Genomic DNA, 14,575 nt, shown 5'->3' with positions numbered 1-14,575 from the left:
GCGGGGCTTCATGTGTGCAGCAGATCAGGAAACAGTCAGTTTGTCCTGCAGCGCCCCCCCATGGAGACAGAGCATCATCCCACCCCCCCAGTAGGAATGATTATGATCCATGCTTAAACCCCAAATATATTATTATTAATGATCCACTTTAACTATATTATTATTAATGATCCACTTTATTAATGATCCAAACCCCCCCCCCCCCCCCCCCCCCCCCCCGAGTAAAACAGACACATGCTCAAACAGAAGTCCACTTGGTTTATTGAGAGCTTTAGAAAGGCTTGTGATTATTCCAAGAAATCAGAGCAACATCTCTCTAAAGTCACACTGAAGGTGAGAAGACACACCTGCACAGCTGATCAGCCCAAACCTTGGAATCACTTCAACCAAGACTACCTGAACAGGTCTGAGCGGGTCCGATGGGTCTGAACAGGTCTGAGCGGGTCCAATGGGTCTGGACAGGACTGAGCGGGTCGGAACAGGTCTGAATGGTCTGAACAGGTCTGGGTTGCTGTTAAACTCAGTTGGTGGGTGGTAAACTGGTTCCAGTCTGGTATTTAGCCAGTGGGGGTGGATGGTTGCTGGGTCCAGTGAGTCAGGATTAATCCCTGCTGGATTACGACGCTCATGGCTGCTCTGAACTGGTTCCAGTGAGTTCTGAGTTTGATTTCAGTTATTGAACAGGTCGAACTTCTCCACATCTCAAACGATCTTAACAACACTAAACATCCTTTTTATCAGTTTTTTCAGAGTGAAGGTCCACCTGAAGGCTCGCCTGGTGTTCTGATCCAGCAGAGCTGCTTCTCACTTTCATTTGCTTGGTTTTACAGTGACCTGATTCTCCATCAGTGTCCTCTCATTAAACTGGTTTAGTCTGAGTCTGAACTGGCTTAAGGCAAATCAAATCCATGTGTGATCCCAGCGGACACACGTGTCACGAGTCCAGATTAATTAATCTGATTGTAAATCTGATTGTTAAGAAAAACAAGGCAGCAGCATCCAAACACTGATTGTCACACTGAGAGCAGACGAGGAGACGTCCAGCCCTGAACTGTCACCAGAAGAACCTCGAGCTGATCCTCAACTGCCAGCAAGCAGCTTCACGGAAAAGGACCAGGAGGGAACTGGAAAAGCAGGGAACTGGATCAGGAGGTTTAAGAACGGCACCTTTGGCTTGTCTCAAACTGGTTCAGACTGACTGCAGACCAGGTCAGATTGTTCTGGACTGAAGCCGTTTAGATTTGGCCCTGAACTGGTTTAGACTGATGTTTTTCTTGAATCTCCAAACTATTTAATGTTGAATACCAAGTGGACTTGTCTGGACTTTAACTGGTTTGGATGGTTCTGAAGTGGCCTAAGTTGGATCTGAAATGTTTGACCTGGTTTGTGTTGGAGCTGAACTGGTTTAAGACGGTTTTAAAGGGGGGCGAAAGTAAACACAGGAAGAAGAATTGATGAATTGAAGAGCTGATGTTGGAGCTTCCAACAGGATCAAACAGGCCTCGTTTCTTCTTCTGCTGCTTTAAATGTGTTTCTTGGATGTACTTCCTGCTTTGTTGTGCTGCAGCTACAGACAGCAGCTAAAGTCACAGTCAGAGTGTTTCTCCATCCCAGATGAACCTCTGGTCGTCATGGTGTTAAAAACCCTCTGAGCGGCTGACGTCTGGCCTGGTGCCCCCCCATTAGAGAATAATACTGATGTGCTGCTGGATATAATATACCACTGACAGTCTGCATGGGGGCTTTTACTTTGAAAACTGTCTGGATTCTCTTTGCTGTTTGTCTTTCTGACTTCCTGCCGCCTCCTCTGCTCTGAGCTACTTGACGTCAGAAACAGAATCTTTAGCGAAGCGCCGAGACGCCTCTGAAACGCACCGCGGAGCTTCTGCTGGAATCTGAAGGGTTAACCAGAGCGGACGCCATCAGCTCCATCAGCCACAACGAAGCCAGAACGTGACGCAGACGCGAATTACACTGCGACTCTAAAGGGTCTCTCTGTGAATCTCTGGAAACCCCTAAAAGTCCTGACCAGACCAGGCCAGGGGCTTGGCCTCTTCTAGTGTTTTGATGTTCTACCTTTTCACAATCTGACATTTAAACAGCCGCTCTGAAACAGCAGGGCCTCCTGTCCACTCCCAGGACCGAGACGCCTCCCGCTGTTACAGTAAAGGCACCAATCACAGAGCGGGAGCCGGTTTTCACCGACTCTGCTCACTGACACGAAGACGCCGGCGTGTTTCGTCTAACCCTAACCCTCTGAAACAAGAAACTGAAGCGGCCGTCTTCCCACAGGAACAACGTCTGGTCAGCACAGAGGCATGATGGGAGTTCAAGAACATGAACAGAAAAACAAAAAAGCACCAGAGTCCGTCTGTCTCCACTTTGGTACGTTCTAGTGCTGAAACCCTAACAGATTATTATCGGTCAGGACATCAGCGCCGATCAGCTCCCTGCTTCAGACTCATTCTGGTTTGATCTCTGGGCCTCTTATTTCTTTGGCAGCTTAAAGAATCGCTTCAGGCCCAGAGAGGGACGCCGTGAATATCACACAGCACCTGTACAGAGCAGTCCAGCTTATTTAGGAATATCTGAAATACATCTAGGTAGCTGGTTAGCCGTGACGGGCGTCGACCTCAGGACGGTTAACTGAGGGTTTTAAGCTCGATCGTTTCCTCCTTAATGTGATAGTTTGATGGACAGGAGGAGACTGACAGGTAACAGGTGACAGAAAGAAACACCTGGTCGTTAAGCTGTGAACATGTGATGCACGTCTCTTTGCTTCGTGTCTTTCTATCAAAGTGAAAACAAAGTGAAAAGCTGCAGACAGTCAGACAGTCACCATCGGAGTCAGCAGAGCGACCAATCACCAGCCCTGCTGCTCGCAGTGTGAACGCCCCTTTAGGTTATGCATAAACTTTGAAAGTGCAGATTAAAAAGGTGTCTTTTTGGTGTTCAAGTGCATTCGTTTGTTCTCACATTTATGGCTTTAGACACAAACGGGCAGAACTGCGGAGGACGGTCCCTATAGTCTCTTGGTGTGCTTAGAGTTGTAGTGGCTCCTCATGTCTTTACGGAGGCGGAACTTCTCTCCACAGACGCCGCAGATGTACAGGTGGACGTCCATGTGTTTCTCCAGCTGCTCTCCGCCGGGGAAGATCTGGAAACACACCTGGCAGATGGTTTCCCCGGCCGACAGGTGGGAAATCATGTGTCGGACGTGGTCGTGTTTGAGGAAGGTTCCCTGGTCGCAGACGGGGCACACGTAGCGCGCCATGCCTTTGTGCATGTCGGTGTGCAGCCTGAGCTGGCGCTCCCGCAGGAACTGCTTCCCGCAGGTCTGGCAGGTGAACTGCTTCTCCTTGGTGTGGACGGTGTAGTGCTCCCGCAGGTGGCAGCGCTGGTAGAAGCCTTTACCGCAGATGCTGCAGAAGTGTTTGCGGCGGTGGTCCGGCTCGCCGCCCTCCTCCAGCAGCACCGGGCGAAACAGCTCCTGGTCGTGGCAGGACAAGGCGTGCTCCAGCGCCAGACTTTCGTTCTGGAACAGCAGGCCGCAGTGAGAGCAGGCGAGGTCGGCCGCCTCCAGCAGGCCCTCCTCCATCCCCTGCGGCTCCTCCAGCAGGGACGCCTCGTCCTCCCCGTGGGAGTCGGACTCGCCGCCCTGAGATTCGCCGCAGCGCTCTGCGTGCTCCTGGAGCTGGCGGCCTTTGATCAGCACCTGGCCGCACCGCCCACAGGCACAGATATGGCCCATGTGGTTAGACAGGTAGTGGGCCGACTTGTCCTCCTCGGTTAACAGAGCGCCACACAGTTCACAGGGGGCACAGTCGGCGACCTGCTTCTCGTCTTTGACCTTGCGAAGCTTTGCAGGGACTCCTGACTCTTCGCTGCTGGACATGTGGCCTTCCAGAGGCTCACTGCTGTTGTCCATACCTGAGACACCGGGCTCGGGTTCGCGGTCTGGTCCGGTTTTGTCCCTCCGTAAGTCTTTACGTTTGGCGTCAGTGAACCGTGTGCTGCAGTCTCTGGTGCTGGGCTCGCCGACCCGGACCACCTCGATCTCGGGGAACAAGCTTTCCTCTGGTTCTGTCTTGATGGAGACGCTCCTGGTGGACCCGGGCTCGCCGTCTGTCCCGGCTGCCACCGACCGGATGGTGAGGGCGGAGTCAGCCTTGGCCTCGGGCCAGTCCTCCTCGCCTTTACAGACGACCCTGTGTTCCTCTGTGCTCTCGGAGGCGGAGCTCTCAGCTTTGTTGGAGTCGTTGTCACCTTCGCCGTTTCCTCTCTGCGGGTTGAAGGCCTTCCTGTTGGTGCAGGTCAGGATGTGTTCGATTAAAAGCTTCTCGCAGCTGAAGACGAAGCCGCAGTCGTCGCAGGTGTAGGTGCGTCCAAATCGAGGACGGTCTTTGAGCGTTGAACCCCTGCCGCTGGACCTTTTCCTCAAGTCGCATGGCTGCTCTGTCACTCCATCCGCCAGCGGTGGCGCCACCGTCAGTGGAGCCGTCACCACCTCCTCCGCCACCACCGCTCTGCTGATGGTGCCCGGAATGGCTGGACGCCCGACAGTGCTGTTGGCGGCTTTTGGGAGACGCTCCGCTTCCGATGCAGCAGGCCTCTGCTGCTCGTACATGCGGACTCCAAACATCATCTTCCCCCCGGCGGCGCCACTGGAGGATGTGGACGAGGAGGAGGAGGCCGAGGAGGACGGGGTGAGGTTGGAGTTTCTGATGTCCCTGAGATCCTCCAGCGAGTCGGGAATGTAGTACATCTGCAGGTACGCCATGGACGCCTTGAGGTCCTCAAACTCGTAGCTCCCCACGACGATGCGCCCCAGGTACATGAGCTGCAGGATGAGGTCGAAGCACTCTGCGCTGATCTGCATGTTGCTGAGGTCCAGACGGCCCGCCCCCTGCTGGTCCCGGATGAACATCATCCTGAAGTAGGAGCTGCACGCCGCCAGGACGGCCTTGTGCGCCCTGAAGTAGATGTCACCGATGGCGATGAGGCAGTCGCACAGGAAGCCCCACTCCCGCTGGTTGTTGAGCTGCTGGAGGACGTGATCGCTGTGGCTCGGCCTCGCCATCGCCCTACACACACACACACACACACACACACACACACACACACACACACACACACACACACACGAAGAGTGAATCAGGTTTCAGGTGTGTCCACCTCTTTCACCCCAAACGGCTCAGATATTAGCATGCTAATGTTAGCATTGTCCATCGGGTCAGGTAGCTACACAGCTAACGGCTAACAGCTGTAAATATATAGTCACAACTGATTTAGTCAGTTAGTTTGTTTGGTGATGGTAAAACTCACTGATCACTGGTGTTAGCACAAGGCTAAGCTAACAGGAGAGGGTCCCACAGTGAGGTTATAATGAGCTCATAATTACAGCTGCAAACATTCGCTGTGACTATTTCATTAATCACCAACTACTCTGATCATTTATTCGTCAGTTTCAGTTATTTTTTAAGGAAAAGTCTTAAAAACTGAATATTGTCTTGTTTCTGGGACAAATTGTATCATCTGAGGACATTTTTCACAATTTTCTGACAGTTTATGAACCAAACAAACAATCGATTAATCCAGAAAATAATCTACAGTAATCAATAATAAAAAATAATAGTTAGCTGCAGCCCCGGTGATAAAGTAGTTAGAATGTAGTACTAATGTATTAATACAGTAATAACACTATTAATACAGTAATAACACTGTAATAACACACTATTAATGTAGTTACAGTCTGACAGCAAACTGCAGCCTTAAAGTGTTGAAGTGTAGAAAAGTAAAGTCTTCAGGGTCTCTGTACCAGACTCCGTTGACTAAACGTCTAAAATAAGAGTTTCTTCCACACGCTGTGGGAGGTTTACGGTAACGGAGCGCCAGCAGCTCTCCGGCCGCCCCCGCATGCCCGCGGCGGCTGTGCGGGGGGACTCCTCGTGTTCACCGGCTGTCAGTCACCGGGAGAGCCGCTGGGGAGGAGAGGGGAGCGGGACACCGAGGGGCAGACAGAAGGGAGAGGCCGCCGCACTAACGAGCTAAAATGGAGAATACCGCGGTTAGCCGTTATGCTAACAGCAATTAGCATCCACCAGGCCGGAAGTCACTGCGAGTAGAGCTTCAAAATAAAAAAAATGAGACGCCACGAGGAGTGAAACAGACGGAAAGATACATGTACGGACGGAAAAAATTAGATTAAATCTGAAGTTGTTCAAACACAGTAAATAGACAAGATATATGAGTTCATCTGAAATTTATCAGAGCGCGTTGAATCATTGAGTTCGTTACTACGGCTTTTACTTTGGACAGCTGCGGCGGATGTAGAAGAGTAAATGCTGCTATTGACGGTGTGCAGTGATCGCTCTCCCGCAAACAGTCCCGCCACCCCCGCACTGCCACCCGCACTCAGCTAGCACCGACAGCAGCAGGCCGCGGGGACTTTTTCAGTTCTCCCGGCCTGGCGGCTCTGACGGTCGGACAGAAACCCGTCGACTCACCGTGGGTACCGGAGGCCGGCGGAGGAGCTGCTGTGGGCGGCGGGTGTGCGGGTGTTCCCGGGGGGGCAGGACGCTTCCTCTGCTGCGCTGAGACGAAGGAGAAGCCGCTTCTTCCTCCTCTTCTTCCTCCTCTTCTTCTTCTCCTCCTGCAGGATGAAAGGACTTCCGCACAGACTGCCGCTCCGTCAAGCCGGACACACGGAGCACGTGTGGGGAAGACAAAATAAAGGACTTCCGGTCTCAGTGCGCGCCTTCAAAATAAATTACATTCGAATCAACTTTATTGTGATTGTAACGTGTACAATGACGTAGAGAGAATAATATAATATAAGTCTTTACAGGGTTCGGACTAAAGATATTAATCCACAATTTCCATGGCAGCACAGTAACCTGTAACCACGGTAACAGAGCAGGAGCCTCCATCTCTGATCGTTGGTTCTGAGCTCTGAAGGTCAGAACAGAGTCCAGAGTTTGTTCTGAAGAATCTTTCTGACCAAAGCTCTTTAGTTTCCTTCAGCTCTCGGAACTGTTCAGCAGCTTCTCCTTCATCTCAGCTTCAGTCCTCCACTGGGACGCCACACGACGCCACCGCTAGCTTAACGCTCCACGTGAGGCTGGAGGACGTAGCAGCTAAATGAGTGGATGTCAATGTTCTCCAGCAGATATCTGAGCTCCACCCAGACTGAGGCGGCAAGGAGCTTCACTGTTTCTACCTGTGCTTCTCATTCAGTGTGTAGAGAGCAGCAGCTGAGACCAACAAGGCTCCTCAGACAGAGTTGTGTTCAAAGACAGGCAGCTGGGACAGGAAGTCCGTCCTCTGCTGGGCCTTTGTGAGGATGGAGGCCACTTCAGTCCTGAGAGGGGGTGGATGTGATGACCCCCAGCCCCGCCTGCTGCCAGGTGAGCTGGATGAGTGAGATGATGATGATGAAGTCACAAACAGGATCCTGCTGTCTGTCCCTGGGGGGTCGAGGCAGGATGTGGTGCAGTTATCAGCGGGGGCCGGTGGGCGACCCCAGCCTCTCTACGGGGTTCACGGCCGCAGAGGTCGGCGACGGCCTGACGTCATGTGGTCATGTGACGGCGGACATGTTGGGGACGATGGAGGAGGCGTCACAGTGACCTGATGGTCGGGACCTGAAGACAGGGACACACTGGGTCTGAGCCCCCCTGTTAACTAGGTTAACTAGGTTAACTAGGTCATGCTCATGTCACTGTCAATAGAATAGTTCCTTTTTATTGATCCTTCACAGGAAATTACTTTGTCACGGCAGCAGTACAGACAGACAACAGCCACCACAAGACAAGCAACACTGAAGCCACAGAAACAATGTGAGAATATAAAATATGTGAAAATATAAAATAGAGTAATATAACACAAGACTAGCATACAATATCAACAAATAAAAAGAAATATCTTGCATCGTGCATAATCCAGACTTCAAGTAAGATACGCTGTGCAAAACTGAAAACTAGTTCACATTCATGATACTGGTAGCTAATTAACTAGTTTACATCTATAATGCTGGTAATCAGTTAATATTTTCCATCTTGTGGTTGTTTATGTTGTTTGGATAAGATAGTTTTATTTTGACATCCAAACCGGAAGTGTTCTGTGTTGTTTTTCCGTCAGACAGATCAGAGGAAGATTAAAATGAGGAGGTCTCACTCTGAGCTGGTCTTCCGGGCAGATCACAGATGCGACGCAGATGAAACCTCTCACTCTGTGTGAGTTTGTTGAGCAGTTTGTAGTTCTGCTGCTGCAAGATGATCCTGATCAGAAAACACTGCAGATCAATAACTACTGTTAACAGATCGATATTTCCTGTTTAAGAATTAGATAACAGCTCTGAAAATGAAGCCTTTAACTTTTCTCCTCAAACTCAGCAGTTTATTTTGGAGTAAAAGAAAGAAAATCAACTTTGATGAAAGTCTATTTTTACTCTGTTAGTGTTCACATTATTGTGTCCAGCAGTGAACTCACAGTCTGTGCTGCAGATTCAAACAGGAATCAGTGCAGTTACTATTATTATTATTACTATTATTATTATTATTATTACTATTGTTATTGTTACTACTATTGTTGTTATTACTACTATTATTATTGTTATTGTTATTGTTACTATTATTATTGTTGTTATTACTACTATTATTATTGTTATTGTTACTATTATTATTACTATTGTTATTGTTACTATTATTGTTGTTATTACTATTATTATTATTACTATTGTTATTGTTACTATTATTGTTGTTATTACTATTATTATTATTACTATTAATATTATGACTATTATATTTCTATATTTGAGTATTATTATATTTACATATTAAATTTATATTTTTATCATTATTATATTTATTATTATTATATTCATATATTATTATTATTATATTTATTTATTATTATTATATTTATTATTATATTTATTGATTATTGTTATATTTATTATTATTATATTTATTGATTATTATTGTGTGTCTTGCTCCTCTTGTGTTCATCTTGCTGATTATATTGATAACTGCTGTCTTCGGTGGTTTTCATTTCAGTCATTTTTATTTCCATCGATCGCTCCGATATCGATCATTAATCACACGTCGTAGGTGACACAGCCGGGTCACGTGACAGCCCCTTTGACCCTTCCTCTCGCGAGACGTGACGCGGTTCGGAGCGAGATCACCGCAGCAACAAACCTGCTCCCCGTCTGCGGACAATCAGCCCCTTTCTGCGGTAAGACACCGATTAACGGACCCGTGCACGGCGCGCGTGCACGGCGCGCACGGGCGGAGGCCGTGTGGCGGACGGATGGGCGTGAGCACGCGCCCGTGTGCGTGTGTAGGTGAAAGGGGAACGTGCGTGATGCAGAATGTGAATGAGGCGGAGGATGGAGGAGGCTGCAGTGTGTGTGTGTGTGTGTGTGTGTGTGTGTGTGTGTGTGTGTGTGTGTGTGTGTGTGTGTGTGTGTGTGTTAGTGTGTGTGTGTGTTAGTGTGTGTGTGTTAGTGTGTGTTAGTGTGTTAGTGTGTGTGTGTGTGTTAGTGTGTGTGTGTTAGTGTGTGTGTGTGTGTGTGTTAGTGTGTGTGTGTGTGTGTGTTTGTGTGTGTGTTAGTGTGTGTGTGTGTGTGTGTTAGTGTGTGTGTGTGTTAGTGTGTGTGTGTGTGTGTGTTAGTGTGTGTGTGTTAGTGTGTGTGTGTGTGTGTGTGTTAGTGTGTGTGTGTGTGTGTGTTAGTGTGTGTGTTAGTGTGTGTGTGTGTGTGTGTTAGTGTGTGTGTGTGTTAGTGTGTGTGTGTGTGTGTTAGTGTGTGTGTGTGTGTGTGTGTTAGTGTGTGTGTGTTAGTGTGTGTGTGTGTGTGTGTGTTAGTGTGTGTGTGTTAGTGTGTGTGTGTTAGTGTGTGTGTGTGTTAGTGTGTGTGTGTGTGTTAGTGTGTGTGTGTGTGTGTGTGTGTGTGTGTGTGTTAGTGTGTGTGTGTGTGCGTGTGTGTGTGTGTGTGTGTCAGGTGACCTTCAGTGAGGTCAAAGGTCAGGTGATCACTGCTCAGGTTGGAGGTGTGCGGAGCCTTCTGGTGGGGTCTGAGGCCCCCCTTCAGGTGAACTACGACTCCCAGGGTGCATCTGGGTGAGCAGCAGCCAATCAGAGAGCAGATCTGTTCAGTCTGCAGCATCACTCTTTTATTTTTCTGGTCAGTTTAACATCACTGCCTGTCTGTCTGCCTGACTCTCTCTCTCTGTCTCTCTCTCTCTCTCTGTCTCTCCCTCTCTGTCTGTCTCTCTCTCTCTCTCTCTGTCTCTCTCTCTCTGTCTCTCTTTCTGTCTGTCTCTCTCTCTCTGTCTGTCTCTCTCTCTCTGTCTCACTCCCTCACGTTACATCACTTCCTGTTTGGTTTATCAAATAAGTCTTTGTAGGAAAATATCAGTATATTTTTATGAAAATCTGGTTCCTGGATCATTTTCCTGCACATTGATTGGATGTTCTGTATGTTTAAACTCTTCCTCCTCTTCCTCTTCCTCACTGTGTGAATCTTCCTCCTCCAGAGGAAGTCATCATCTGTGACGTCCCTCCAGAATAAAGCTCCAGAAAACAGAGGCTGCAGAACCTCATAGAGAACCTGTCTATTGTTAAGGTTCCTTCAGTCTCTCAGTGATCCACTGACAGTCTGAACATCCAGGGGTTCACCCTCTGCAGACAGGAGCTGCTGTCTGAACATCCAGGGGTTCATCCTCTGCAGACAGGAGCTGCTGTCTGAACATCCAGGGGTTCATCCTCTGCAGACAGGAGCTGCTGTCTGAACATCCAGGGGTTCACCCTCTGCAGACAGGAGCTGCTGTCTGAACATCCAGGGGTTCACCCTCTGCAGACAGGAGCTGCTGTCTGAACATCCAGGGGTTCATCCTCTGCAGACAGGAGCTGCTGTCTGAACATCCAGGGGTTCGTCCTCTGCAGACAGGAGCTGCTGTCTGAACATCCAGGGGTTCGTCCTCTGCAGACAGGAGCTGCTGTCTGAACATCCAGGGGTTCACCCTCTGCAGACAGGAGCTGCTGTCTGAACATCCAGGGGTTCACCCTCTGCAGACAGGAGCTGCTGTCTGAACATCCAGGGGTTCACCCTCTGCAGACAGGAGCTGCTGTCTGAACATCCAGGGGTTCACCCTCTGCAGACAGGAGCTGCTGTCTGAACATCCAGGGGTTCATCCTCTGCAGACAGGAGCTGCTGTCTGAACATCCAGGGGTTCATCCTCTGCAGACAGGAGCTGCTGTCTGAACATCCAGGGGTTCACCCTCTGCAGACAGGAGCTGCTGTCTGAACATCCAGGGGTTCACCCTCTGCAGACAGGAGCTGCTGTCTGAACATCCAGGGGTTCACCCTCTGCAGACAGGAGCTGCTGTCTGAACATCCAGGGGTTCACCCTCTGCAGACAGGAGCTGCTGTCTGAACATCCAGGGGTTCATCCTCTGCAGACAGGAGCTGCTGTCTGAACATCCAGGGGTTCACCCTCTGCAGACAGGAGCTGCTGTCTGAACATCCAGGGGTTCATCCTCTGCAGACAGGAGCTGCTGGTTCACCCTCTGTGTGTGTTGCAGACTGGGTCATGGAGGTGTCGTCTCACAGCCTCTTCCTGCTGCAGCAGCTCAACGTTCAGAGAGAGTTCGGCTTCCTGTGTGACTGCACCGTCGCCATTGGAAACGTCTACTTCAAAGCTCACCGAGCCGTGCTGGCCGCCTTCTCCAACTACTTCAAGATGATCTTCATCCATCAGTCCAGGTGGGGGGGGGCACTGAGATGATTTCCCTGATAAATTAGAGTAACTACAGATGTTCTGAGAGCAGAACAGAAGCTTCCAGATGTTCCAGATATCAGTGTGCAGCAGCAGGAAGGATCCATCAGCTGCTGCCTCTTTTAACGAGATAAACTAGTTCCCTGAGTCGCACTTCACATGTCCACACACACACACACACACACACACACACACACACACACACACACACACACACACACACACACACACACACACACACACACACACTGACTGATGGAGGCAGCAGCTCTAAAATCCCTGTTTTAGTGAATGTAGTCTGGTGTGTGTGCTGTTTGTGGTTAAACCAAAAGGATCTTCCAGGTCTCTCTCTGTAGGGATCCTTTCCATGATGCTGTCACACACTTAGAATAACACTCTGAGCCTGTCAGTGGATCAAACAAGCTCTTTTAGTGGACCTACTGTGATCAGGTGCAGTTGTCCCAAAGGATCACGTTGCAGCCATTGCAGCCCGTTTGGTGTCTGCTGGCTGAGGTGATCTACTGGACCAGTTCCAACACTTTTACTACCTACCAGTCACTCAGACACCAGGATGTGGACACAGAGGATCAGGGGGAGAAACAGTGGAGTGACCCTTTAATGTTATTAAACGCCACATCACCACAGGAGGTTTTAATAATGAGACAGGATGTTTAACGAACACAAGTTGCCTTGAACAAAGTGTTTAATCTCAGCAGAAACAAAGTGATGCAGCAGGATGGTGACGATCAGGTGTCTGATTGGCCGTCTCGTGTTGTCTGTCTGTCCTCAGTGAGTGTATAAAGATCCAGCCCACGGACATCCAGCCGGACGTCTTCAGCTACCTGCTGCACATCATGTACACCGGCATGTGTCCCAAACAGCCTGTGGACCAGAGCCGGCTGCAGGACGGCATCAAGTTCCTTCACGCGTACCAGTTGTGCCGGAAACCCGGCGAGGGCGCCGCCGATGCCACCACAGACGTGGTCCGCATGTCCAACCTGTACGGCATCCAGATCTCGTCCCAACTTGCCAACAAGGACGCGCCCGGTGTACCCAAGTCCACCACAGTGTCCCGCGGCGCCCCCGAGGATGGACGCTCCTCTGGCCGGGGGGGGCGGTCCCACTCCCAGCTGTCCCTCGCTGTCGGACTCGAAGGGGTCCCATCAGACAACCAGGCCTCTGGGCTACGCAACGTCTGCTCCGTGGCGTCCGGGGACGACTCAGACATCTCGACACGCATCAAGCAGGAGAGGTTGGAGGAGGAGGAGGAGGGGGAGGACGGCGAGGGGGAGGAGGGGCAGGGGGCGGGGTCTCCGTCTCCAGCGCAGGGTAGCAGTCCGAGTCAGGGCATCCTGTTCAAAGACCGGCCCCTCGTCCTGCTCTGTCCCCGCTGTGGACAGCGCTGCTCCTCCCCCGAGGGCCTGCGGGAGCACCTGTTCAGCCACGCCCTCGACCCCGCCCGCCTGATGGAGGGGCTGTCGCACGGCGGCGAGCTGGACGCCGGCGTGGAGGAGGGGCAGCCGGGCGGCCAGGAGCAGCTGGACGCAGGGTGTCTGGAGGAGGCGCTGAGACAGAGCCAGGCGCTCGCCAACCAGCTGGCCGCCGAGCTGAGGAGGAGCCGAGGAGCAGGGGGGGGGGGCGGAGGGGGGAGCAGCCCCGCCGTCCTGCACTCGCGGAAACGTAAGATCGCCTGCGCCGTCTGCAGCCTGCGCTTCTCCCACAAGAGCCAGCTGCAGGAGCACATGTACACCCACACCGGGAAACCGTCCCGCTCCCACCGCTACAACCGCCTCTGCAGCCAGCTCTTCCAGGCCTCCGCCCACTTCTGCGAGGGCGCCGTGGAGCCCGGGGGAGGGGGCGGGGCCTTGGCCAGCACGGCCTCGCTGTCGGAGGAGGTTAACAGGGACACTCAGGACAACGGCAGCTCCTGCTACTCCCTGGACTCTGAGATCTCCCAGGAGAGCGTGGACGGCGTGCCTGTGGAGTGATGTCATCAGATGACCTGCGACAGGTGTGTGACCACGGGAAGGCGTGACTGAGCACATGGGAGGTTCTGTTTGTGGCAGCGGACTGGAGAGACGTGGTCTCTGGACTCTGTGTTGTTGTTCTGTCTCTGCTGCTGTCTGCTGGTCTGGTCCCCGTGCAGGTGTGTGTGTGTGTGTGTGGGGGTGTGTGTGGGTCAGTCATGTGATCGTAGTGTGGTGATGAGGTCATCAGATGCGACCAGCAGGCGTTTCATCGCTGAGATCCGTCCTGATCTTCCACCTTCAGCGGCGAACAGCGAAGGCGTCCAAGCGGCAGCTAAAGTGTGGGACTGCTCCTTTAAAATGATGGGCGTGCCTTCGCTCGCCGTCACCATCGCCGTGTGGTTGTTTGTGTCGTTTCCGTCAGAATCAGCTTCATGACAATCTGAGAAAAAAATGCTTTTGGGCCTTTAATCTGAAAATCTCTGCCCTTAAAGGAACATACCGCTATTTCTTAATATTTCAGTCACATTTCTGTCACGTTACGGGATTATTCTCCAGGTTATAGACGGATCCTTGTGATAACAGATGATAGAACTGATCACATGATTGATCAGATGATTCTTTGACGTGATTTTATTTTGAAAGGGCTTCCAGCTGAAGCCCTTAGGGGGTTAAAAACAGTGGTATGTTCCTTTAACCTGAACCAGTCTGTGGTCACATGACCTCGTTAAGGCTTATCAGTAGAGATGTTATTGATTATTGATTGCTGATGATCATTTTCATTCTGTCCTGCTGTAAAAAAACTAAAGAAGCTCAGTGTCGTTTTGT

General features: G+C 50.9%; 2 protein-coding genes across 2 annotated transcripts; one reads left to right on the top strand and one right to left on the bottom strand.

Moving 5' to 3' along the window:
- Window positions 1-238: 238 nt before the first annotated feature.
- Window positions 239-6,681, bottom strand: zbtb1 (zinc finger and BTB domain containing 1). Its single transcript, XM_070848776.1, has 2 exons — window positions 6,507-6,681; window positions 239-5,084 (listed from the first exon to the last, which is right to left on the bottom strand). The coding sequence occupies exon 2, from the start codon at window positions 5,078-5,080 to the stop codon at window positions 3,023-3,025; it is 2,058 nt and encodes a 685-aa protein (XP_070704877.1). The 5' UTR covers window positions 5,081-5,084; window positions 6,507-6,681; the 3' UTR covers window positions 239-3,022.
- Window positions 6,682-11,591: 4,910 nt separating this feature from the next.
- zbtb25 (zinc finger and BTB domain containing 25) lies at window positions 11,592-14,575 on the top strand. The gene is made up of 2 exons (XM_070848778.1): window positions 11,592-11,767; window positions 12,571-14,575. Exons 1-2 carry the CDS (start codon window positions 11,595-11,597, stop codon window positions 13,766-13,768), a joined length of 1,371 nt encoding a protein of 456 aa, XP_070704879.1. The 5' UTR covers window positions 11,592-11,594; the 3' UTR covers window positions 13,769-14,575.

The sequence above is a fragment of the Pempheris klunzingeri genome, chromosome 18 (genome assembly GCF_042242105.1).
Source record: "Pempheris klunzingeri isolate RE-2024b chromosome 18, fPemKlu1.hap1, whole genome shotgun sequence".
NCBI lineage: Eukaryota > Metazoa > Chordata > Actinopteri > Acropomatiformes > Pempheridae > Pempheris > Pempheris klunzingeri.
Note: the sequence above shows the minus strand (reverse complement) of the source record. Positions and strands in the feature narration are given on the sequence as shown.